Below are 21,779 nucleotides of genomic sequence, written 5' to 3' on the forward strand. Positions count from 1 at the left end.
TGCTGGGACTCACCCCCTGTCTCCTGCAGATCAAGGTGGAGTTCTCCATGAAGTTCACGAGCCGAGACATGAGCCTGAAGAGGACCCCATCCAAAAAGCAGACTGGCGTCTTTGGGGTCAAAATCAGCGTCGTGACAAAGTACGTGCAGGGCTGGGGGGCTGATCTGCTCCAGTCCCTGTGCGTGTGGGGTTGCACCATGTCCCCTCGCTCCCACCAGCAGCAGAGAGCTCGGATTTTGCTCTCTGCTGGGGACTTGCCTGTTCCTTCACCAGCTCCATCCTTCCCACCCATCCTGGCCCAGGGTTTGCAGGGCTGGGCTGGCCACTGCGGGGTCCCTCAGAAATCTTTGTTTATGGTTCCACTTTCCGAGGCAGGCGCGAGCGCTCCAAGGTGCCTTACATCGTGCGCCAGTGCATCGAGGAGGTGGAGAAGAGAGGCATCGAAGAGGTTGGCATCTACAGGATCTCTGGCGTCGCCACTGACATCCAGGCATTGAAAGCTGTCTTCGATGCAAGTGAGTGTCCTGAGGGATGGCTGCCCTTCACCTCATGTTCCTCTGGGAGGGTTCACAGGCACCAAGACCTCCCCAGTCCCTGCCCTGCAAGCCCAGGGTCTGGTTATTGCACTGCAGGTGTGCAAAATGCTCTGGTGTGCCCAGGAAGGGGCTGGGGGTGAGGAGGAGGGTGTAGCCAGGAAAGCAAATGCCCAGAGGTCCTGGCCTTGTTTGTGCTTTGGTGTCTCTGAGCTGCCGCCCTGCCTGGCTGGCTCCTGGGAGACACTGAGTCAGGGCAACGTTGCAAATGGATTTGCAAATTGTTCCGCATCCCATTGCCCGGCCAGGAGGGAACCTCTCGGCTCTTCCCAGCCCCAGCCTGGCTAAACAGGGCTGTGGACCCAGTGGTGCTGATCCTGCCCTCCAGCTGGCAGCCTGCCTGGGTGACACAGGGGGTTGAGACCCAGAGGGGAAGGAGATGCAGGAGGTGTCACATGTGGGTGCTCTCTGGACAGATAACAAGGACATCCTGGTCATGCTGAGTGACATGGACATCAATGCCATCGCTGGCACGCTGAAGCTGTACTTCCGTGAGCTGCCCGAGCCCCTCCTCACTGACAGACTCTACCCCGCCTTCATGGAGGGGATCGGTAAGGGCTCGGGATGGGGAAGGGGTCGGTGCCCAAGCGTGGCTGTGTTTGGCATTGCCTGCTCTGGGATGGGAGACTCCTGAGGGTCCCTCGCAGCTCGGCCCGCTTGGTCCTGGCTATCCTTGCCAGCTCCAGGCTGGCTCGGGGCTCGTGGTGCTGCTCCCCAGGGTGCAGGCAGAGCCCTGCAGGGCTTGGCCAGCCACTCATGCACTGGCCGCTGGGAGGCATCTGGCCACGGTGGGTCCTCTGGCTGCACAAAATGTCACCAGCTCCTGCCCTGAGTCCTCTCCTTCCTTTCCAGCCCTCTCAGATCCTGCTGCCAAGGAGAACTGCATGATGCACCTTCTCCGCTCGCTGCCTGACCCCAACCTCATCACCTTCCTCTTCCTGCTGGAGCACTTGAAAAGGTAACGGCTCAGCTTTGCGGCTCCTGAGGGACTGCTCGGCACAGGCGGGAGGTGCAGGACAGGTCTGTCTTGCTGCTTTGCTGAGGGGTTTGGACGTGAGCAGAGTTAAGAGCTGCTGTCTGATCCCTGGGGTGCCTGCGTGGCCATGGGCTGAACTGGAGGCAGATGGTGCTGTACTGGTGCAGAGCAGGGCTGTGGGCGGCAGCTGGCGCCAGCAACAGCGGCTCAGTGTTGGGCAGGTGCCAGAGTGGCCCTTTCTTCTCCCAGCCCCTCCAAGAGGGTGCAGCCCAAGGCGTGTCCCACCTGCCCTGTCTCCCTGGCCTCTGGCACATTCACCGAGGTCCTGGCCAGGCTGCAGCCTGTTCAGGCTGGGACCCGGCATGCCATGAGTCCCTTTGGCTGAGAGCGGTGTTGGCTTCCCACAGCTCCTCTCCACGGGCCCCGTAGGATGCTGGAGGGATCCTAGAGCCGTTCTGCCCCACAGAGCACCCCCCAGCACCCCAGGGCCATGGTGCCAGTGGGGACTGTGCAGCGCATGACCGTTGATGTGGGTCAGCTCCGCAGGGAGCACACCACGTCCTCTGGCAAGATGCAGCTCTTGGCTGCTGCAGCCAGTGTGCAGCTGGTTGGACAAGCTCTCCGTGGGGAGCAGCTGGCCTCGGCGCGGGATGGGGAATCAAGTGGGAGCTGTGCAGTGTCCCCCTTAGCGGAAAAACTGAGGGCTGCCTCCCTTCCCACCAGTCCAGCAGTAGCCCCTGCAAAACAAGGTGCAATAGTCCCTGTAACTTGTCTGCAGTGGGTGGCCAAGACCCAGAGACAGTCAGCTCTGGGGACGTGTTGCAGAGCTGCAGGTGATGCCCTGTGGTGCTCATCCAAGGGCGAGTACAGCAATGTGTGGTTTGCCGGGCTTTATCCTGGACCAGATGAAGCCCATTTGAACCTGGGGACAAACAGTTCTGGGGCCCACTGGGGGCCCGAAAGCCGTGGAGGGCATGGGGCTGTGGGCAGGGCGGCAGTGCAGCATGCAGAGCCTGGCCAGAGCTGGCTGCGAGTTTGGGACTGGGGCTCACGGCTCATGTTACTTGCATCATGAAGCTTTTTTTTTTCCTTCTGGTTTGGCTAAAACCAAACAGAAAAAGTGATTGATGCTGGGGGGTGGGGAAGGAAAAATCCATTTCCATCCTGAGAACCGGGCACAGCCAGTTCCCACATCTGCTCCCCTGGCCAGGGCTCAACCGTGCAGCCTGTGCCGGGGAGCACAACTGCCTCCTAACATGGCAATGTTGTGGCCTTGGTTCCCTTGATGCAGGCTGGCTGGGGTCCCACAGGGTCGGCGGGGTAGGGAGCCGTGGGGGGAGTGGGTGCAGGGAGGCACGGGCTGGTGCGGAGCTCCCCGTACCCTGCCGGGGCTCGGGAAGGGTGGAGGCCCCGCAGCACATAAGCAAGCAAGGGCTTGGTTGCTGCCACATCACACCCCGGGGCTCCCAGCCAGGCCCGGCGGCTCCAGCGGAGGCCGTGAAGGGGGCAGAGCTCCCTGCCCTGCACCTGGGTTTGCCAGGGGCTGTGAAGGGCAATGGAAAGCTGGAGGTGCCCCAGCGGGGCTGGGAGAAGGGAGAGCAGCACTCGCCCCCCACATCGCCCCATGGTTGCCCCATAGCTCATGTTCCCTTTCTCCCCATAACCCGCAGGGTAGCTGAAAAGGAGCCTATCAATAAAATGTCTCTCCACAACCTGGCCACAGTCTTTGGGCCAACACTGCTGAGACCCTCAGAGGGAGAGAGCAAAGGACACCTCACCCTGGCCTCCGACATCTGGTCCCACGATGTGATGGCCCAGGTAAGTGCTGTGCTGGCAGCATGAGGCTGCTGCAGCCCACACCAGCGCCCTTGGGGTGGGGAGCAGAGGGGTTTACCTGCCTGTCTGGGTAGATTTGTCACTCTTTGCTGGGTGTGGCTGCACAGGGACAAGCTGGGAGGTAGCACCTCTGCCCCTTTCTGGCCTAACACCCTCCATTTGCCTGCTACAGGTCCAGGTCCTTCTCTACTACCTGCAGCATCCTCCCATCTCCTTTACTGAGCTGAAACGCAACACACTTTACTTCTCCACGGACGTGTAGCCTGCAGGGAGAAGGCACCAGCTGCAAACACTCCCAGCTCCCTGCTGGGGGACACGGACTGGATCGCAGCCCCCCAGGGAGACCGGCCCGGACCCAGGACGGTGCCGCCTGCAGCTCCTGTACAATCGCGTACCAGTGGCCCGGTCCCATTCCAGGCGCCGTGCCTCTCTGTAAAGTAGTCGTGTCTTATGTCCCTTCTTGTGTTCAAGAGTTGTTTTTATGTATATTTGTTCAACGGAAGAGGTAGTGACTGACAAGGGCTGTGGACACAGGCTTCCCCCTTGGCTAGTTTTCTCCCGGACTCCTTTCTGCCCGCTCACTCCTACCAGGCAGCCCCTCGTCTCGCCCAGCTCGAAGCCTGCAGCGTCCCACGAGTGCCTGTTCTACTGCCCGGCTCCCCTGCTCCACGCCTGCATGTGCAGCACCGGCTTGCTTCAGAGGCTGGGAGCTCACGGGCTTCCCTCCCCGGTGACGGTGACGACCAGCTCTGCTTTGGCTTGCTGCCTGCGCAAACGTCGGACCCCGTGCCTGGATTCTGCTCTGGCCCGAGCAAACCTGCGACCACGAGAGCAGAGGAGTGAGGTGCTGCTTCCTCCTCGCCACATCTCTTCTGGGTGCTTTCAGGCCAGTCCCCTCTACAGCCCTTATCCTGTGCTTTGCCTGTGTGCGTGTAGCGTGGCGGTTACTTGCCTCGCTGTAATCTCGCCTCCAAGTAGCGTTTTGGGGTAACCCATCACACCAGGCTGGAGCAAGGGGTGCTGTGCTGGTCTCAATCCATGGCAGGCTTGAGGGACGGCCAGCCAGTCAGGTCTGCTTCCTCTGCCACGGGCTGACCCCAGGTCTGTGCCCCAGCACCGATGGGGTCCCATCAGGGCATGTGGATCCCACAATTTCCCCAACAAGCCATGGCGGGGCAGGGAACGGGGTCCCTGCCATTTCCGTACGCCTGTACCTCTGCCATAGTGAGGTGCATGCCCCTGCCAGCCCAGCACTGCCACAAGGGTTGCTGACACCGGCTGTGCCCTGTGGCAGAGCCTGACCAGGCAACCAGCGTTCCTGCCATGGCCACGAGAACGGGGAGGTTTTTGTTTCCCTCCTTGGCTGTCCCTGCCGCCCTGGGCAAATGGCAGCACGTGGCCCTGCCCCGGTGCCAGCCAGCTGAGCGCTCTGCAGCAGCTGGAAACCAGCGCAGAGGGATGAGAGGAGGAAAGCCTTCGTGGCCTTCACTACCGAAGACAGGAGTGCTTCATTTTCTCACAAAGCAGTTGCTGCTGGGTTAGCAGTGCTCAGCCAGCTCAGGTCCGGTCCGTTTTAGTTAGTGGCTCCAGTTGCTGACTCCTGAGGCTGGTGGCTGGAGTTGTCACACCATGTCCCAGGGCAGGACGGCCACATGCCTGCGCTCGCTGCCAGGCTGTGCTCCGGCCGCCCCAGTGCCTGGCTCCCAGTACGTCCCCCACCCTCCCACACTCGCAGGTAGGTGCTGGTACCTGTTGGGACACGAAACCTTTCGCTCTGTGAGCCGAGTCTGTGTTCTTGTGGGAAAAGCCCCCCGTCCCCGATTGCGTTGGCCCTGTGCTCTCCTGTGCCAAATGGAGATGGATGGGAAGTGACCAAGTGTGTCCCTGCTAACAGCAGCGTTGCCTTTACCCTCCTGACTAACAGACTGTTCCCGGTAGAGTCCGGCCGCCTGCCACCGATGCACCAGGTATGTCCTAAGCCCACCTCCCCGGGGAAGGCAGCACCTGCCAGCCCTGCACCAGCAAAGCAACTAAAGGAGGGGAGGTCTTTCAGTCCCCCTCCAAAGGGCTCACACTCCAGACCCTGCTCCTCTTGACTACCAGCTAAACAGAAGGGAAACAGCATTGCAGAAAATAACCAGGCGTCTGTCTTGGCCCTGGACCCAGTAAGGAGGCCGAGTTTTAGATCTGACTGCACAACAGATCCCTCTCTGTGTGTCTGATTTGTTACATGTGTCCAAGTCTCTGTCCACGATACTGTCATTCCAGATGGAGACTCTGTACAGCCAAATCCCCCCTGCGACAGTGGCTGGAGGCCCGGTCCACACAGCCCCAGCACAACAGGCTGAGGCCGTCCCCGTGACTGGCTTTTGCTTGTCCCTACAGGAAGGAAAAGAGGGGGGTGGACTCTTGCAGCTACAGGTAGAATAGAACTGTTAATTAATATTTGACTTTCAAAAGTTGTTAAGGATATATTTTTGTTTGTGTTCTGTTTCAATTTCTGTAGATTATAAACTTTAAATGGCTGTAAACCATGTGAGGAGAAAAAAAAATGTTAATAAAAATGCAAAGCCCCAACATTTGCACAAAAGGAGCCCTGTGGTGTTGCTGTTTGCACTAACTGATCACCTTGGCATCACAGCTTCTTCTCTTTCTGTCGTGGAAATCTTCCTAGTTGCACTTCAAGCCAGTGGTATAAGCAGAGGCACTGTGCCAGGCAATCTTTTAAGAGACATCTTATGGTTTGGGCTACATCCTTGCATTTCAGTACATTCTGGAGGAAAAAACCTGGACTGTCTGGAGCCAGCCTGGATTCAGCCCAGAATTACTCAAGCTTAAAATTCAGCTGACTTGCACAGCTTCTGGCCTGAGGATACTGAACAGGCACAGCAAGGGACATCAGGCGATCTGGAAACCTCATCTGATAGATCACATGGTGCTGTCTCCCCACTTCTTTCCATGTGGGAATGGGAAACACTATGCCTCCAGACTGACCATTGCCCACGGTATCAGCCAAACCACCCTGCTAGTTTTGCTCTTCCAGGTAAGTGAGTGCTGTCACCATTCTGGGATGTCAAACCGTGGATGCAAAGGAGGGGAAGTGGGTGGGAGAAGCCCTACTAGGTGTGCACACTCAATCCAAAATCCCGCTGCCTCAGAAAGATGAGGGTGGGTGTTTGCCCTTGTGGAATGGCTCAATGAAGCCTAAACTCTTCTGAGTATAAAAATTACCCCCTGAGGTCTGAGAACAGAGCTTGGTTAGAAGAGCAAGAGGGGTAATATGAACACAAATCAAAAAGGGAGCAGTTCCTTGAGCTAATGAACAGATGTTTTGACTTCAGTACCAATGTTCTGCAGAAATAACACTTTGCTTCCCACAGTGTAACACTGGGGCACTCAGAGGTGTTTCAGGGACGTGATGGGAAACAGACTGTGCTAAGTGAACGCCCAGTTATCTGTCTAACAGAGGTTTATTCTCACAACTCTGCTTTCTAGTCTCGCTATCAAACTGCTGGAACTAATGATGTGAGCCTGTGGCAGTTAAAGCAGTAGCAAGATTATTTGTACTCCCACAGCGAGGTTAAATCAGGCTAGCCAAGTGGCTACACAGAATTATACTTCTGCAACAACCTCTTTTTTTCCCCTTAAACTGTTTTGTTCATCTGCCAGTAACCACATGGTTCTAAGGCTAAGGGTTCATTTTTTGCTTTTCCCTTTAAGACATGGTAAAGAAATCTGGCTCTCATCTCTGTACTTGAAATAAGACAAGTTGTACAGATGGTGGTTTCTCTTCAGCTGGTATTTTAAGAAAAGCCTGGAACAAACTTATTTCTCCACAGGATCTTACCTCTCCCCAACAGAGTAGCAAGCTGCAAACTGGTAACTGTTAAACACTTGCAGCACGTTCAAACACACGGTAACCTAAATCACTGCATTTCTCTTTGAAGATTGTCCTCCTGTCTCTTTTGATGCTAGCAACAGACTTAATCAAAATCAGACCCAAAGGATTGAAAAAGCTCAGAGTCCAGGCTTGTTTCCTGGAAACTGACAGTCAGCTGATCCGTCCTGGAGATACTGCTCGCTGCGCCTGGCTCCCTCCTCGCATACTCCCGCAAGTCTGCCTGAAGCAGCACACCAGGGCTCAGAGCCAGATTATTGTTAGTCATTCAGGAAAAGCAGCCAACACCATCCAGCTTGCACTGATCAGGACTCCAAAGGCAGTGGGAAGGTAACCCTGATGGTTCTTCTGCCATGATGCAGGCTCTTAGCAGTAGCACTGGAACTAAAGGGAAACTTGCTCCCGAGGGATCCCGCTGTTACCGTAGATAGTAATCAATTGCAGCGGAGAAAGCAGCAAACCCACCACAGCCGATAACCCCTGCCTTCAAACCAGCTGCAATGCAAAAAGGGTGGGAAAGAATGAGACAAAATAGGAAAGAGATCTTTCTTCCCAGAAACTAGCTTAGGCTATGCTGGCCTGAAGAGGTTACACCTGCAGGAACCTGGTGGTCCGCTAGCAGGGAACACTGGCACTACCACCGCCCAGGGTGAGGCGGGGAACCTGGCACACACTGGACTTAAAACTGCCACGGGTGGACTAGCCCAGCACGCTGGCAGGGTGCTGTGTTGCCAAGTCTCCCTTCAAAGGATAGAAGACAAAATGCCAGTGGTCATTGCTGACTTGAGCGCGCTCTGATCTGAGCGCTGCAAGTGGCTTTGCTGTTGGACTAGGGAGGGATAGGAAGCGCAGCTACTGCTTTGAAAGCTCCAAGAGGATTAGGTCCAGGACACACACAACTTAACAAGCTCAATTAGAAGCACTTTCAATAGCACTTTCTTTTCTTTTATGCTCTGCGGACAGGTTTTTTTCTTAAGCAGAGGTGAGAGAAGTTTGATATTTCTGATGAGCAGAGCAGCTCTCTTCCTACTTGGGGCTTCTCTCCAGATGTTGTTAGCACTCAAGGCTTCCCAAAGGCCCCACTGGTGCCTGCTGGACTAAAATCCCAGTGCTCCTGCTCTTTCACAGCTAAATAGAATTGTCTGTCTGAATTGACACATGAGAAAGGAGGAAACCATTTTACACACTGTGCAAATTAACAGACTTACTGCCAGTGAAATAGTATATATAAGTAGAGCTCTGTTAACATAAGAGCTGTAGCTTCAGAGTTGCTCAGTATGTATTTTTGGCTCCCTCCCCACGACACCACAGAAGAGTGTGGATAGCTAACACCATTTCCTGATTCTTCTTTCAAGTCAATTCTGTTGATTTTCCTCCAATCTCACCATCCTGTATGACCAAGCCTTCTCTACCCACACGTATCTTTCAAGCTGACAGGAAAGCAATAGAGAGAGCAGTTCTGCCAGTCTGGAGTATGCTCTCATGTTGACATCACCATAACACCATGCAAAGAGATTCGTAGTGTTCTGTTAAAAACACCGCTTACTGCGTAACCAAATTAGAGTCTTATCACAGAAATAGTTCATAGCAGGCACTACCAACCTCTGAAGCCGATTGCTCCTCCGGTGATGCAGCCGCTAATAACACTATTCTTCCAGTCTGACTTTCCACGATACTGTGGAATTAAAAATCAGAATCAACAAGTAAATACAGAATAAACACTCAGTATCCGTACTAATACCAAGAAAAATTAAATGACCTTCCAGCCCCTTCTCAGCTGAGGATGTTTTTCCCTCTATTCTCAGCAGATGGCCCCCTGCACTCTCAAACATAGGATTTGCAGGGCCAGAAGAGGAAGGAACGGGTCGCCAGGAGAGGTAAGACAAATCCATATGGTGCAATGCAGTGCTATGGCAAAGATTCCCAGGTGAGCCGATACAGCCCCCAGAACACAGCACTGTGCACTGGTGCCAGCTCAGATATTTTAGAGGCACTATAACTACAGGAGTGCAACACTGAGCCTGGCCATACAGCCTGGTTCTCAGCACAGGTGAGAGCCACAGCACCCTGCTGACAAAGATGTACTATTTCCATAGCCAGAGCACGTTAGTTTTTCACCAGTGCAGAGATCTCTTTGTTCTGCTCCATTATGCAAGCAAATACACTTTTCTTCTTAGTTAAGAAATAATTGCCTTTCAATTAAAAGGCAGAAATTCGTAACAGGCTAATTTTTCTATTAAAGAAAATGGATGATAGATTTACCACTGAGCTGTACAACAACATTTCTTGCTGTAGGGGCAAGACAAAAATAGGCCTGTTACTTAAGAACTTTCATTAAAGGATCCCTTTCTGCATATGGACTTTTAAGAGGCTCAAATTACCATGTTGCAACTCACAGTTTGATGTTTTAAAGTAACAACAAATACTTGTAGTTAGGGTTTTAAAAAGTAATGCCTATACTTGCCAATACGTTCAGGACTTAAACTGAGAAGGACTTCGCTATTGCATGCTCTTCTGCTCATTCTGTCAGACAACAACAGTTCTGAAGACATGTCTCTAAGCTGAAAAGCTTTGATGGCCAAGAAACAGACCAAACTAGCCTACTCCCTTGCCCTGTTACAAAGGGGATATACCTACTTATTTGGATCTAGTAAAAGAGATTATTAAGCGTACAAGAAAACATTTCATAATGCTTAAGAATTTATTACTCACAGATTCTACCACACATTCGGTGCAGGAGAACATGGCGCCCACAATGGCGAAGTTCTTTGCATAGGATATGCCTCGCTGCCCCATATCTTTGAGGACTTCTTTTGCAGTTGGTGTGCGATATGGATCCTTGGGATCAAACCCAACATTGGTGTCGATGCCAGCTGTGAAGACCCCAAACGCACCTCCCAGAACAAATCCTGTAAAAGACAAACAGTATAAAATGAACCCTGGCTGGATTCGAGCAGTACATTCCCCACAGGCACCAGAGCACCTCCGCTCCCACTGTCTGTCAACGCTGCAGTGTGAAAGGGGCTGTGCAAGAGTGCAAATGGCCTGTCTCTTGATCCTACGGACACTGTTGCTGACAGCTTGTGCTGAGGAAAGGCTGTGAGCACCTCTTCCTTTGCAAGGAAGGAAAACAGACAAATCCCACCATGCGACCTGTGACAGCCACTGGAGAAGGCTTCGAGGGAGGAAAATTAAACACGAGGGTTTCTGTGCTGCAGCCTCTTTCCCACCCACCCCTCTCCCGATGCTACAGGTCCGTGCCCCCCCCGCCCCCAGCTGGCTGCCCCGACCACAGCTCCCCCTCAACGCCCCGTCCCTCCAGCCTCCCCCGACTCCCTCAACCGCCCCCGCCGCACCTCCCACACAGGCCAGCGCCGCTTTGAAGGCGCAGCTCTCCATGGCCCGCTCCACCATCTTCTGCTCCTCGCTCTTGGGCGGGCTGGGGATGCCGCCGAGAGCGGCGGGGTCCCAGGCGCGGGGCCGCCGCTGCTCGCCCACCAGGTGCTGCAGCAACAGGCTGTACTGCAGCGGCGGGGGAGGCGGCTCCGGGCCCCCCGAAGCGGAGGAAGGTGGCACTGCCGCCATGACCGGCCTCGGCCACCCGGCCCACGCGAGGCACCGGTACCGCGGCTCCCGGCAGCCATGGCGGTGCGCGGGGGCTCACGGGAGTTGTAGTTCCGCTGAGGGGAGGCGCCGGCCGCGCTCCACCGCGCGGTGACTACGTATCCCAGCGTGCTCCGCGGTAGGGCGCCCCCACAGAGAACTATAACTCCCGGCAGGCTCCGCGGCGCGCTGGGGGCGGGCGGCGTCTCACGGGATTGGCAGTCCCTCGGGACGGCGGGGACTACGTTACCCGGCGTGCTGCGCGCCAGCCCCCTGGCGGCCGCTGGCCCCGCTGCAGGTGAGGTGAGGGCTCCGGTTGCCCGAGCATCTTCGGGAGCGGCGGCGGCGGCAGGTGAGCGCGGCTCCGGGCTCCGGTTCCGGCTGGGGCAGGCCGGCAGCCTCGCCTGGGGCAGCTCCAGGCACGGGGAGGGCTGAAGTGCCGCAGTGCGGGACCGAGTCCCGCTGTCCTGGCTGAGGTGCGGGGAGGGAGGCGGGAAGCTCTGGAGGTGTCGCGGCGGCGGGAAGCTCTGGAGGTGTCGCGGCGGCGGCGCCGTCCCCCCGCCGTTCCCCCCTGACTGACTTCTGGCTGCGCCAGTGTCTGGGGCTGGGGGGGGGGCAACAGGTCCCGCGATGGGGCGGGCGGTTGCAGCCTCTCCCGCGCCAGCCCTCGAGCGGCCGGCAGGAGGGCAGCCCTCCGGTGAGCGGTAACCGGGATGGGCGCCGAGCCCGGGCGTCGCTGTCGTTGGTGGTGCCCAGCTCCCGCCGAAGCCCTTGGCCCCGCGGCGGGTGGTTCAGCGCTGTGGTTCCCTGAGGCGCTGCTGGCTGTGTGTGGGGGAGGCTGGAGCCCGGGCAGCCCGCGGTTTGCCCCAGCCGCCTTCAAGCGTCGTCTGAGGTGAGAGCTGACGAGCCTCACTGGCACCTCAGCGTGTGAGCTCCTAGTCTGAGCTCAGAAAATACATTTCCACTCTTCTGTGTTTTCCACAGGCTAGGTGAAAACTCTAGAGTATCAGGCCACCTCCGGTAGCTTTTTTGAGGAAACCCTGGCTGCCTCAGGCGTCAAGCGTCAATTTTACTTCAGGACCTGTGTATCTCAAAAGGGCTTAGAGGATAACTAAAATCTGTCTTTCTGTTGCAAAATGCAAACTCGTGTTAAATCACATAGAAACCTTGGCTCTTGTGTGCTTGCTCTGTTTGGCAATGAGGAGAGAAATGTTGTGTTTTACCCTTAGTAAACAAGGTGCTATGAACATTAAAAATCTGCATGCTTTGCTTGTGTTTCACTTTGCTTAGCCTGTTGTACTTTCTTGTTTTTGTGGACTAGAACCGGTTTTCTGTTCAGCTCGGCATAAGTGAAGATAGGTACGTCTTTAATATAGTATTCTTGACTTATTTTTTGATCTTTTTCTATTTTAATTTTAAAGTTACCCATAGTTTTTTAACCCCTGAGAAGTAGCTGTGATGGTTTTAATGGTATGCTTCGAAGTAGTGTATTTCAATAATTGAAAATTATTTAAAAGATTTAATAATTATTTTAAAGCAATGAATTAAGTATGAAATCTTCCTGATACCCTGACATGCAACTCTTCAGAGATCATTAAGTAATCACATTTCTTTTTTATTGTTTGCACTTTATCTTGTTTCTGTCTTAGTTTAGGACTTCATCCGTAGGTTCAAATAACAATTTAAATTGATGGTTTTACCACTGTAAGTATCTCATTATACGAAGTTCGTTTTCAACAACTTTCCTCTTAAATTCCACTGCCCTCTACTGGCTGGATCAGCAGGATCCACCTGCCCAGTGCTCTTCCCTCTCCACTATTTTTACTCCTTTTTTTGTTTGTTGGTTGCTTCTCTTTGTGGTTTTGGGTTGTTTTGTTTTTGTTTTGTTTTTGTTTTTTTTTTTAAGGTCAGAAACTGCTGAAAAGCACGCTGTTAAAATCTACTAAACCAGTATCTTTACAAGGTAGAGAAGGCTGCTGGCAGGACAATCTCCCTAAGGAGCCCTGAACTTTAGATTTCAATCTTCTCCTTGATCCAAAATAACCTAGTTAGGCTTTGCAGTGTGACTTCAAGATCAGCCCATTTTCCAAAGGCATAAAGGGGAAAAAAGACATGTTGTATGTGGAATCTGAGCACTGAGAGTTTACATGTATATCTGGAATATTGTTTTGACTTTATTTTCTCTCTCCCCAGGTTTTGGAGAAAATGCAGGGTTACTCTTTTTTTGTAAATATAATTTATAAATAAATATTTTGTAAATATAATTATATAAAATATTTTTTATAAATATAATTATGTAAAAATATATATGTTGTATTTCTCCCCCTTGGGTGTTTGAATAGTTTTCTCCATTTCCCATTCATGCTGTTCTGTGTTCTACATATGAACAAATACATGTGCTTGAGTATTTGAATAATCTCATCTGCCTGAACAGACTCTTCATGTGAGTGAAATCAGATGGGGGATTAAGGCTTGGAGCGAGAATCTGAGAGTTCAACATATCTTTGATAAATAAGTTGTTCAAATGAAACTTTCAGCTGTTTCTTTTTTATAGACCTGTGAAGCTTTGTTATTGCAGACGTGTATAGCCAATGTATGTGATCCTTTTCCTTCACCAGGCTCTTACTGTCTGAATGTTGTCCCTGAAATGACAATTTCATCTTGGAGCTGTTAAGTCCAATATAAGATCTTAGGTTATTTTTAACCTTGCCTAGTCCCAGATGAAACATTTTCGTTTCATGTGATGACAGCATTAGGTGCAGATGATCGTGACTTTTTCTACAGCCTGCAATGGACACGATGCTCCAACATGCTCAGCATCTGTTTCAGCAGAGGGCAGCACATGGGGATATTAAATAATCTCATTTCACTTGACCTTTACAGTGACTCAGTCTTTCTCCCACACTTCAATATTCTCCAGACAGGATAAACCTTGGAAATGATGGGGTTTTTGTCTGAAATCCTGGTTTTGCATATGTCTCTTACTTGTAGAGCTCTTAGGTTTTGAATAGGCTTTGGCTGTCGCTTTTGGCATTGCTATTGTTTTAAAAAACATGTTTTCATAGCAGTCAACTTTATTTTGTAAAACTGCCTGTTCCAGAGTCTTTTCTGAAGTTATTTAACTGGACAGGAAGTAGCTGAAGGAAGTCAACAGTAAATAGGTTAAATCCATGCTTTTTCCCTCATGCCTACCTGTCTGCACCTTTTTCCTCTTGCCAGAAGTGTGATGATCTAGGGAGATGAGAGGAAGAGGGGATAAATTAATGGATATTTTCATGAAAAAAGGAAAAGCTTTCAGTCATGCCACCAGCAGAAGAAAGTACGGCTGCTTTGCAGTTGGTCACACTGCTGACCTTGCCCCTTGTGTAGTGAAGAGATTTCCAGCGGCTACAAAAGGAAGTGTGCTGGGACCTGCTGGCCTCTGATTCTGTCAGCAACATTTAATGTTTCCATCCTATAGTCTTCTCATCTATATATTAAGTCTGATGCTTTCCTGCTTCTCATCCAGGTTGTGAATGTAGTTTGGGTTTTTGTTTGTTTAAAAGATTTTTAGGTTTGAAAGGGCATTAGAGAAGTGCTTTGAAATATATCTAAATTCAGTGGAGGAAAGTTGCTTTAACTTCTGTACTTCCCTTGGCTTATATGAGTTTAACCAATTTATTTGAGAGTGCAGTTACTTTTTTCTTCTGAGGTAGTAAGGCTTTCAATGTTGGAGAATACTGTCACTACCATGGCAAACAGCTCAAGTACTGAAGAAAGGTTAAATTGTAGCTAGATGGCAGGTATATGGGAGTTAAAACTGAAAAGGCATCCTGACTCACTGATTTATTTTTTTCTCTAGGTCAATATAAGATACAATGCAGAGAAAGATATTTCAATAAAATCTCCTTTTAGGATCAGCCGACTTGGTCCTTGTGACTGTTCTGTAACTCAGAGAAGGAGCAGGATGTGGGTTTTCAAGATGGTTGTTTGATCCTGCCTGCTCTCTTTTAACGTTTTATATCTCAAAGTGCACGTCCTTTTTGAAAGTAAGGTGGTTTCTTTGTGTTTGTCCCACTTCAGCAAGTTACTCCTTCCCCTCTTCAGAATTTCCCTAATATTACACGTAATTTTGTTTTCACCTATGAAGTTTGAAATGCACTTGTGTTGTAACTCATGGTCTAAAAAAAGATCTGTGTAAAGTTTCAGACATCATCATCATCTCCCAGGGATTTTAGCTGTTGCTATAGAAGCCTAAATTCTCTTTTGAGAGACCTTTCCAATATAAAGAAGTTGGTACTGGAGGAGAGTCGTCATGGAAATATGCAGCAAAAAGAGAAAGGAAATCTCAGTTTGACTGTTACATAGGTTTAGCCAACTTGGTGAAGTGGTTTCACATCTAGAGATCTGATTCTGCAGATTCTCTTTGTTACATTCCAGTGGACTGGAATGCTACCGACTAGAACCTAAAGAAATAAATTATTTAACATCTATACGATGAAAGATACCTCTTCAACTCAGTCAGCTTCATGTTTATCCAGATTAAAATTTCCTCACTGCATAATACCATCTAAAAAGCAGTATGACAGTATGCCTTAGGGTACCCAACCCTCCAGATGGGGAGGCAAAGTCCATTTTGAGCCAAGTTTGTGGCTACATTGCAGGAATGGGGCTCATCGGTTCCCTGGTGTCAGGCCATTGGGATGGGTGCAGAGCGCAACAATTTTGGCAGCTGCCACCAATGTTTCTCTGCTGGAAGGGCCCCCTCCAGGTGATGTTGGTAGGCCGGGGAATTTCCCAGCAGCCTGGTTCTAAAGTGGGATGAGCTGTAGCACAGCTTTTTATTACGCTTCTGGCAATGACCGCTCTGAAAGGATTTATAGAGCTACCACTATTGAAATGAGGCTTTCAGAACCAATTTTTAAATGACTAACTAAAAATAGTTTATTCTGCAAGCTTCAGTGCCCTTTCAGATTTGAACAGGAGTACTTTGTGTCCAGCTAAATGGTGGTATAAGCAGATCTCACTACATAAATTTCTTGTCCACTTATACCATCACTAAGCCTGGTTGGTTCCCTGGCTTCAAGCTTTTTGTGCCTTTCTTACTAAAGCCTCCTGATATCTAATAGATGTGATTATGAGTGAGCTGCCTTTAAATATCTATTACCAGTGTCACCATGGTAACTGCTGTAAGAGTTTCTTGCTGGTAGAAGGTTTCCAGCTCCCTGAGATACAACAGGACAAAATGCTTAGGCTGTTGTTTTCACGGTTTGAATGAGATCACACGCAATATCAAAGAGGAAAAACTAACATATTTCTTACTTTTAATAACAGTGAATGTTAATGGTACTGAAAAGAGTAAGATTGATTCTGGATTCTGTCCTCAGAGGACAATTCCACAGGCAGGGACAGACCAGGCTTTCCCTGCAGAGCATGCCTTCTCCAACAAGCTCCTGCAGGAATAGGAAAAATGTTGCTTTCCTTGACTGAGCCAATACTTGGCCATTCTTTTGATACTGTCAACAAGTGAACTGATTAGTCCTAATGAAGGATGAAAAATCATGATATTCCACTTGCCACAGGAGCAGAGTTGCCGAGTGATTCAGTGTGGAGTAGAAAAAAATTGAGCTGGCTTGTGTGTTCTCCTCATTTCTATGTATTCCCCATCAGCTCTAGGCCTTCAGCTGCTGTGTACCAGGCTAGCAGTGTTAGTTGGGCAATATCCAGAGTGACTTTCATGCTGTCCTGGATTTCCTAATCTTCCCCTTTTCTTCTCTCACATCTGCTTTCTTTCCCAAGTTCTTGCTGCTTGGCCAGTCAATCCTCTTTTGCTCTGTAATGACAGTTGTTTCTATAGGTGTCTCCACATGACAGGTTCACTAAAGTCCCTCATGTTAATTCTGTCATCTCAGGGGGTCGATTTGCTTCCATTTATTTATTTATTTATGGTAAACAGGTCACAAACTCCATAGGATACTTCTTCCTTTTCATGCCATCTGTTCTCTTGCTTCATTACCCTCCTATTTTAGTATCTGCTGGAGATTTTAAATTATCACTTGCTTTTATAGAAACTTGGAAAGCTGAGCACCTATTTCTGCTGTTCTCCCACTTCATTAGCTGTGCCTGCTGCTTTTGGCATTTAGGCCTTCTACCTTTTGGTAAGGGAGGCTTCCACTTGTGTAACGGGCTGTTAAGCATAGCTGTTCTGTGCAAGAAAACGGGAGGCTGAGCTCATGGGCCTTGAGGACAGGTGCAATTTGCATTCACTTCCTGTGTTTGTGTGTGGGGACAACTGACATGACAGAGCCAGAGCGAGCGATACTGTGCACCTCTGTGATGGAAAGAGTTCTGCCTGTCTGGAGGATGAGTTCATGCTGATGAAGCGCTGATATTTGTCCTTACCTGCCTCATAGGCAACATGATCCACATACTGAGATCTTTTTTGCTGAGCTTAAAAGCACTCATAATTGATTTTGGTTATAATGTTTATTGTGTGCCAAATTTTGGCTGAGGGTTTAAAGTCCAAAGTACTTATGATTACTAACCAAGAAATCCAAGGAAATAATTTTCATAAGAAATCTTGAAAGCAGAACCTGGATCTCAGAATGGAATTTGCTTGCATTATACCACTGCATGTTTCTTAATAGTTATTCCGTAACACTGCGGTTAATACTGGGAGGATCTCAGCGTTTGGCTACTTCAAATTTCATCTGCATGGTTACATTTCTCAAGTGTGCTAAGCTGATTTAAAAGTTTAAGCAGCAGCAAACATGTTTGCTCGTACAAGCTGTCTGGAAGCAAGGAATTGCTGAACTTGAATTTAGATTATCCCTTTTTTCTGGATTTAATTATGTTACCAAAGCCAAACTTTTATGCTTGGATTCTGGGTGCCTATGTGTAACAATATGCATGTCTTCTGCAAAACTGCTGTCTTATTATATGGGAGCTAAAATCAATGGGCACTGTAGATCCTTACTAGATTGTGATATTTTGTCAGTAATGTAGGTGCCTTTGTTTCCTTACCTGTAAAACAGATGAGTTAAGATGCTGCAATGATTAGCTGATTCTGTGCAAGTAATCTGTAAAAGATGCAGAGTAAGAACAAGACAAAATCTGAGACAGTGCTATATGAAGAATCAAACCTTCCCAATAGCTTTTTTCTGAAATCCTGATCTACATTAGAGGGCTTGTTTGTCTCCTGGGACTTGAACTCCTTGTGCTTCATCAGTTTTCTCTTAATTTGTCCTAGTTTTTGTTGCTGCTGGGCTCCCCGTGATGCACTCTGTGCATCTAGGCATACCCCGCAGTTCTGCTTCCATTCAGAGGCTGTCAGCAGTTCCAGTGCAAGTCCCTCTGAAACAAAGCTGACAACTTGGGTCTTTTATTTGCATCACCCTGAAATGCACCAAAAAGTTCAAAGCAGTGGGGCATTCCTCCACCGTCCTGTTGGGGTTTTTTAATTCTAAGGCAGCCTCCAGCACACATCTTCTCCAGTCCTTAATTTTCCTGCACAGCTCTCCATTGTCAGGGATCAGCAAAATTTTAATGAAATGGTTTTCTGTTCAAGGCTCCTTAGCGTTTCTAATGGATACCTGTTGTAATTTGTTTCCTGTTAAGTGATAAAACGCAAGCTTTTCCAGCGTGTGATCCCTCTCGAACAATAAGGAAAGGGAGAAAGTAGAGTTGTGCAGTGTTTTGCCTGAGTAGGTAGTAAGAACTTGCTGTGCTACTTGAATATGGTAATTCTCTATGAATTGTTAATGAATGCCACATTATAACCTATATATCAGAAAACTAACAGTGAGGAATAATAAAGAATGGAGATATTCCCTTTCCCCTAAGTCTTTCATTCAGTCATTGAAATAAAAAAATTCAGTTAAGTAAAAAAAGAACACAAAGTGTTATCTTCCCCTTTCAGGGAAGAGCACCAAGTATTGCCTTTTTCACATATTTAGATTTATCTGCATTTTTCATAGAAAAGTGGCTGCAGTAAGGCTATCTTTGGTTTGCTGCTGTGTTTCTAAGGCCTAAGAAAGTGCTGATGTTTGAAAATTGCAGAGAAAAATAAACTTTGGATAAATGTGTGCAAAGTGATCAGGGACTTTTAAAGATATGAAATACAATTAATATTCCTTCACCACATAAGATTTCCTTCCTCATTTTGCCTTTTTCAGTGGGGTGGCTTTTTTTGGTAGACAGATGTCTGTTAACTCTTCAGTGTTCTAGTTGGAAATGACAGAAATGATGAAAAATGCTGGCGCCTCTTACAGGCTTTTACTTTTGAAACAGGCAGTTTCCTAATTCTATTTTTGACTTACTTAGTGGCTGTTCCCTTGGAAATTTTAAAGTTGTTGTCTGGTCTTCTGAAATTTTGGCAATAGGCACCAGAGGAAGCTGTTTTTCTTGTCTCCTGTAGCACTCCATGTTCCATAAAACGTATCTGCTTTTTTTCCAAATTTAATGATTCTAGTCTCGTCCAGCAACAAATATTTTTCTCTAGTTGCAGGTCAGCTGGTAGCCATGCCACAGGCTGAGCTCAGGTCTATGAGTGGGAACATGAAACTGTAACAGTCTCTTAAGAACAGGGGGGGAAAAAAAAAAAATCAGAATTCTCAAAGTCGGCACACACAGCTTTCTTGCAGTGGTGGAGCCTTCTTGGCAATGGTTGCAGGAGTTCACTCTTTATATCCACCCATTTGATCAGCATCATCCTGTTAACTGAACAGCAGTTGTTTTTGTCAAAATGAAAAGTGGTGCCCCATGATTCATTCTGCAAATGTCCACTAGCTGCTTGAACTTCCTGACATCTGTAGTGGAACTGAGAAAATAAAGAAGTTTGTATCAGTTATGTACAAAAAGGAAGAAAGCATGGAGTAAATGCTGTCCCAAAGCCATGGCCTGACTCCACTAATACCCACTGTTTGATGCAGACTTTCCTTTGTAATTACTTTTGGTTTTGTAACTCCAGACAGCAATGTTCCAAGCTTTATAACTGAATTAGGGACTTGCTTTAAAAAGACGTTGTTATTGACGTAATAGCCTTGTTTATGGAATTTCTCTCCTTTGTAATTAAGATTGTTGCATGCATAAAAGAAGTTAAATATAGCATAAATATCTGTAAATGCAAAGATATTTTAAATCTTGTTCCTTGTGTGAGCCTTTCTTTTTTCCACAATTTTTCTGAGCATTTGCTTCTCAAATGAGCTATGCCACTAGAAATTCTGCCCTTTGCCCATTCCATTAAGCTGTGTCTCATCCATATTTGTTCTTTTAAAATTGCACAGGCAATGCAGGTTGCAACATAAAGGATTTAAATTCCTCAAATGCAGTATTTTAAAGTTGTATTGATTAGTGGGGTTTTGGTCTTACTCTCTCATACCTTGTTGTAGAGTCGTGGGAGCTAGTGGATTGAGCAGCATGCAAGCAATATGCTCACTGTTATTTTGTCTGTCAACCAAATTTACCAGCTGGGTGAGAACCTGGCAGATTCTTTTAAAAAGTTTATATCACTACTTGAAATTGTTTTCTCATCCTGGCTGTGTGAAAGTAATTATGGTTAAGGCCCTGGACAGGCCACAGGCTTGCTTTATGAACCTGGCCAACTCATTTTAGCTGTCTGCTTCTGGGCTCTTTGTTCATTAAACAGAAAGGCAATTTTTCAATTCAGAGTGTTTTGTGCTGAATAATTCTTTAGTCTAAGTAAAGAGATCAGATAATTATAGCAATAAGTGCTACCAGAAAACCTCTAAATAAACAAATGCACTGTCTGGTCTTGTTGGGTTTTGGGAAATAGCATGCCACTATTCCAGCCTGTCTACCAAAGCTGAAGCATGTAAATTCTGTGACTGTCTCCCCAGGTCCAAGCATTTTCATTTTTAGGTTTTGCCCAAGTTATATTTATCAAAGCTAAAAATATATTTGTGAATGAAATAGAGTAGCTCCTCTCCTCTCCCCACTCCCCTCATTTCAGTCCTTTATTTGTCTTGGCTGAAGGATAGGAAAACCTATTGAGCTGACAACACTGCTCTCCCACGGAGCCCATATGAACTCAGCAGCAGTGGTACAGAGACAGTGTGCTGCAGTCCAAAAAGTGGGTTTGTTTTCTTCAGACAAAGAAGCTTTTCAGCAAGATGTATGCAACTGATGTTCCTCCCATTTATGAGTTCAGGGTGCAGGGACCTGCAGTTGTTTGCTTCCGAGTCAGCATTTTTCAGCTGTATCTGTTCAGTTTTGAAGGTGGTCCATAATCAAAGCGGAGGCAGTGACTTGCAGTCCCTCTGCTGCGTACCTAAGTGACCTCGTTGCCTATGCATGCATCACTGAAAGTAGTGTCGCTGCCTCAGGGAGGAGGAACACAGCACATGTAGATCACAGTATCTACAAGAACATTGTTAATATGAATGACAAAGTACTGCCTTCTTACCTGAGCTGTGAATAATCTCAAAAACTCTTAAGTGTTAGATATATAAAAATACAGAATGGATATGTTGTTCTGTCTGTGATCACACAGCTTGTCCTCGGGTACTGAAGAAACTGGCAAAGTAGGCTGCATTGAAGGATTGATACTGTGGGTGTCGGTGAACTTGGAATAGCACCTGGCATAATTGGTTGGATGTTTAGGGACTTATAACGAACAGTGTATGCTTGAGACCTGCCAAATATAGACCGTTATCACATGCTAAATAAGTCATGGTGTGGTCTTTTTCTTGTTCTGGTGTTTTAAGATCGGAAGGCAAGTGTTCCTCAGTCTTAAAAATATCACAGGAAAGTCGGATCCCAAATCCATAATCTTCAGAAGGGATTCAGCTTGAACTCAGTCTGTGTCTTAAGGTTTGGTTACTCTGCAATAACAGCAGTGGTGTCAACACTGAACTGAAACTTAAATTTACTCTTG

General features: G+C 48.4%; 3 protein-coding genes across 7 annotated transcripts in view; 2 read left to right on the forward strand and 1 right to left on the reverse strand.

The window, feature by feature from the left end:
• Positions 1–5,996, forward strand: part of ABR (ABR activator of RhoGEF and GTPase) — a 42,280-nt gene extending 36,284 nt beyond the window's left edge. For all 4 annotated transcript variants that reach the window (XM_074844970.1, XM_074844971.1, XM_074844972.1 and 1 more), the window contains 6 exons: positions 30–139; positions 376–515; positions 1,010–1,144; positions 1,446–1,551; positions 3,240–3,387; positions 3,578–5,996. In XM_074844970.1, the coding sequence (XP_074701071.1) occupies positions 30–139; positions 376–515; positions 1,010–1,144; positions 1,446–1,551; positions 3,240–3,387; positions 3,578–3,667 (729 nt within the window). In that variant the 3' untranslated portion in view covers positions 3,668–5,996. The remainder of the gene's footprint in view (positions 1–29; positions 140–375; positions 516–1,009; positions 1,145–1,445; positions 1,552–3,239; positions 3,388–3,577) is intronic.
• Positions 5,997–7,186: 1,190 nt separating this feature from the next.
• On the reverse strand, positions 7,187–10,934 carry TIMM22 (translocase of inner mitochondrial membrane 22). The gene is made up of 4 exons (XM_074844982.1): positions 10,660–10,934; positions 10,016–10,212; positions 8,906–8,978; positions 7,187–7,798 (listed from the first exon to the last, which is right to left on the reverse strand). Exons 1-4 carry the CDS (start codon positions 10,886–10,888, stop codon positions 7,722–7,724), a joined length of 576 nt encoding a protein of 191 aa, XP_074701083.1. The 5' UTR covers positions 10,889–10,934; the 3' UTR covers positions 7,187–7,721.
• Positions 10,935–11,181: 247 nt separating this feature from the next.
• SPECC1 (sperm antigen with calponin homology and coiled-coil domains 1) overlaps positions 11,182–21,779 on the forward strand; it is a 100,870-nt gene continuing 90,272 nt past the window's right edge. Inside the window, exon 1 of one of the 2 annotated variants that reach the window (XM_074844773.1) lies at positions 11,182–11,258. The gene's annotated coding sequence lies outside the window, so the exon portion shown is untranslated. The remainder of the gene's footprint in view (positions 11,259–21,779) is intronic. The other variant, XM_074844771.1, reaches the window with a different exon arrangement.

The sequence above is a fragment of the Strix aluco genome, chromosome 19 (assembly GCF_031877795.1).
Source record: "Strix aluco isolate bStrAlu1 chromosome 19, bStrAlu1.hap1, whole genome shotgun sequence".
NCBI lineage: Eukaryota > Metazoa > Chordata > Aves > Strigiformes > Strigidae > Strix > Strix aluco.

Excerpts from the sequence above, each read along its gene's own strand:
- TIMM22 (XM_074844982.1), bottom strand. The coding sequence starts at position 10,888 with ATGGCGGCAGTGCCACCTTCCTCCGCTTCGGGGGGCCCGGAGCCGCCT. Across the intron at positions 8,979-10,015 it reads CCGAATGTGTGGTAGAATCT|TATCGTGGAAAGTCAGACTG; the intron begins GTGAGTAATAAA and ends TTAATTCCACAG. Across the intron at positions 7,799-8,905 it reads AGGAGCAATCGGCTTCAGAG|CTGGTTTGAAGGCAGGGGTT; the intron begins GTTGGTAGTGCC and ends TTTGCATTGCAG.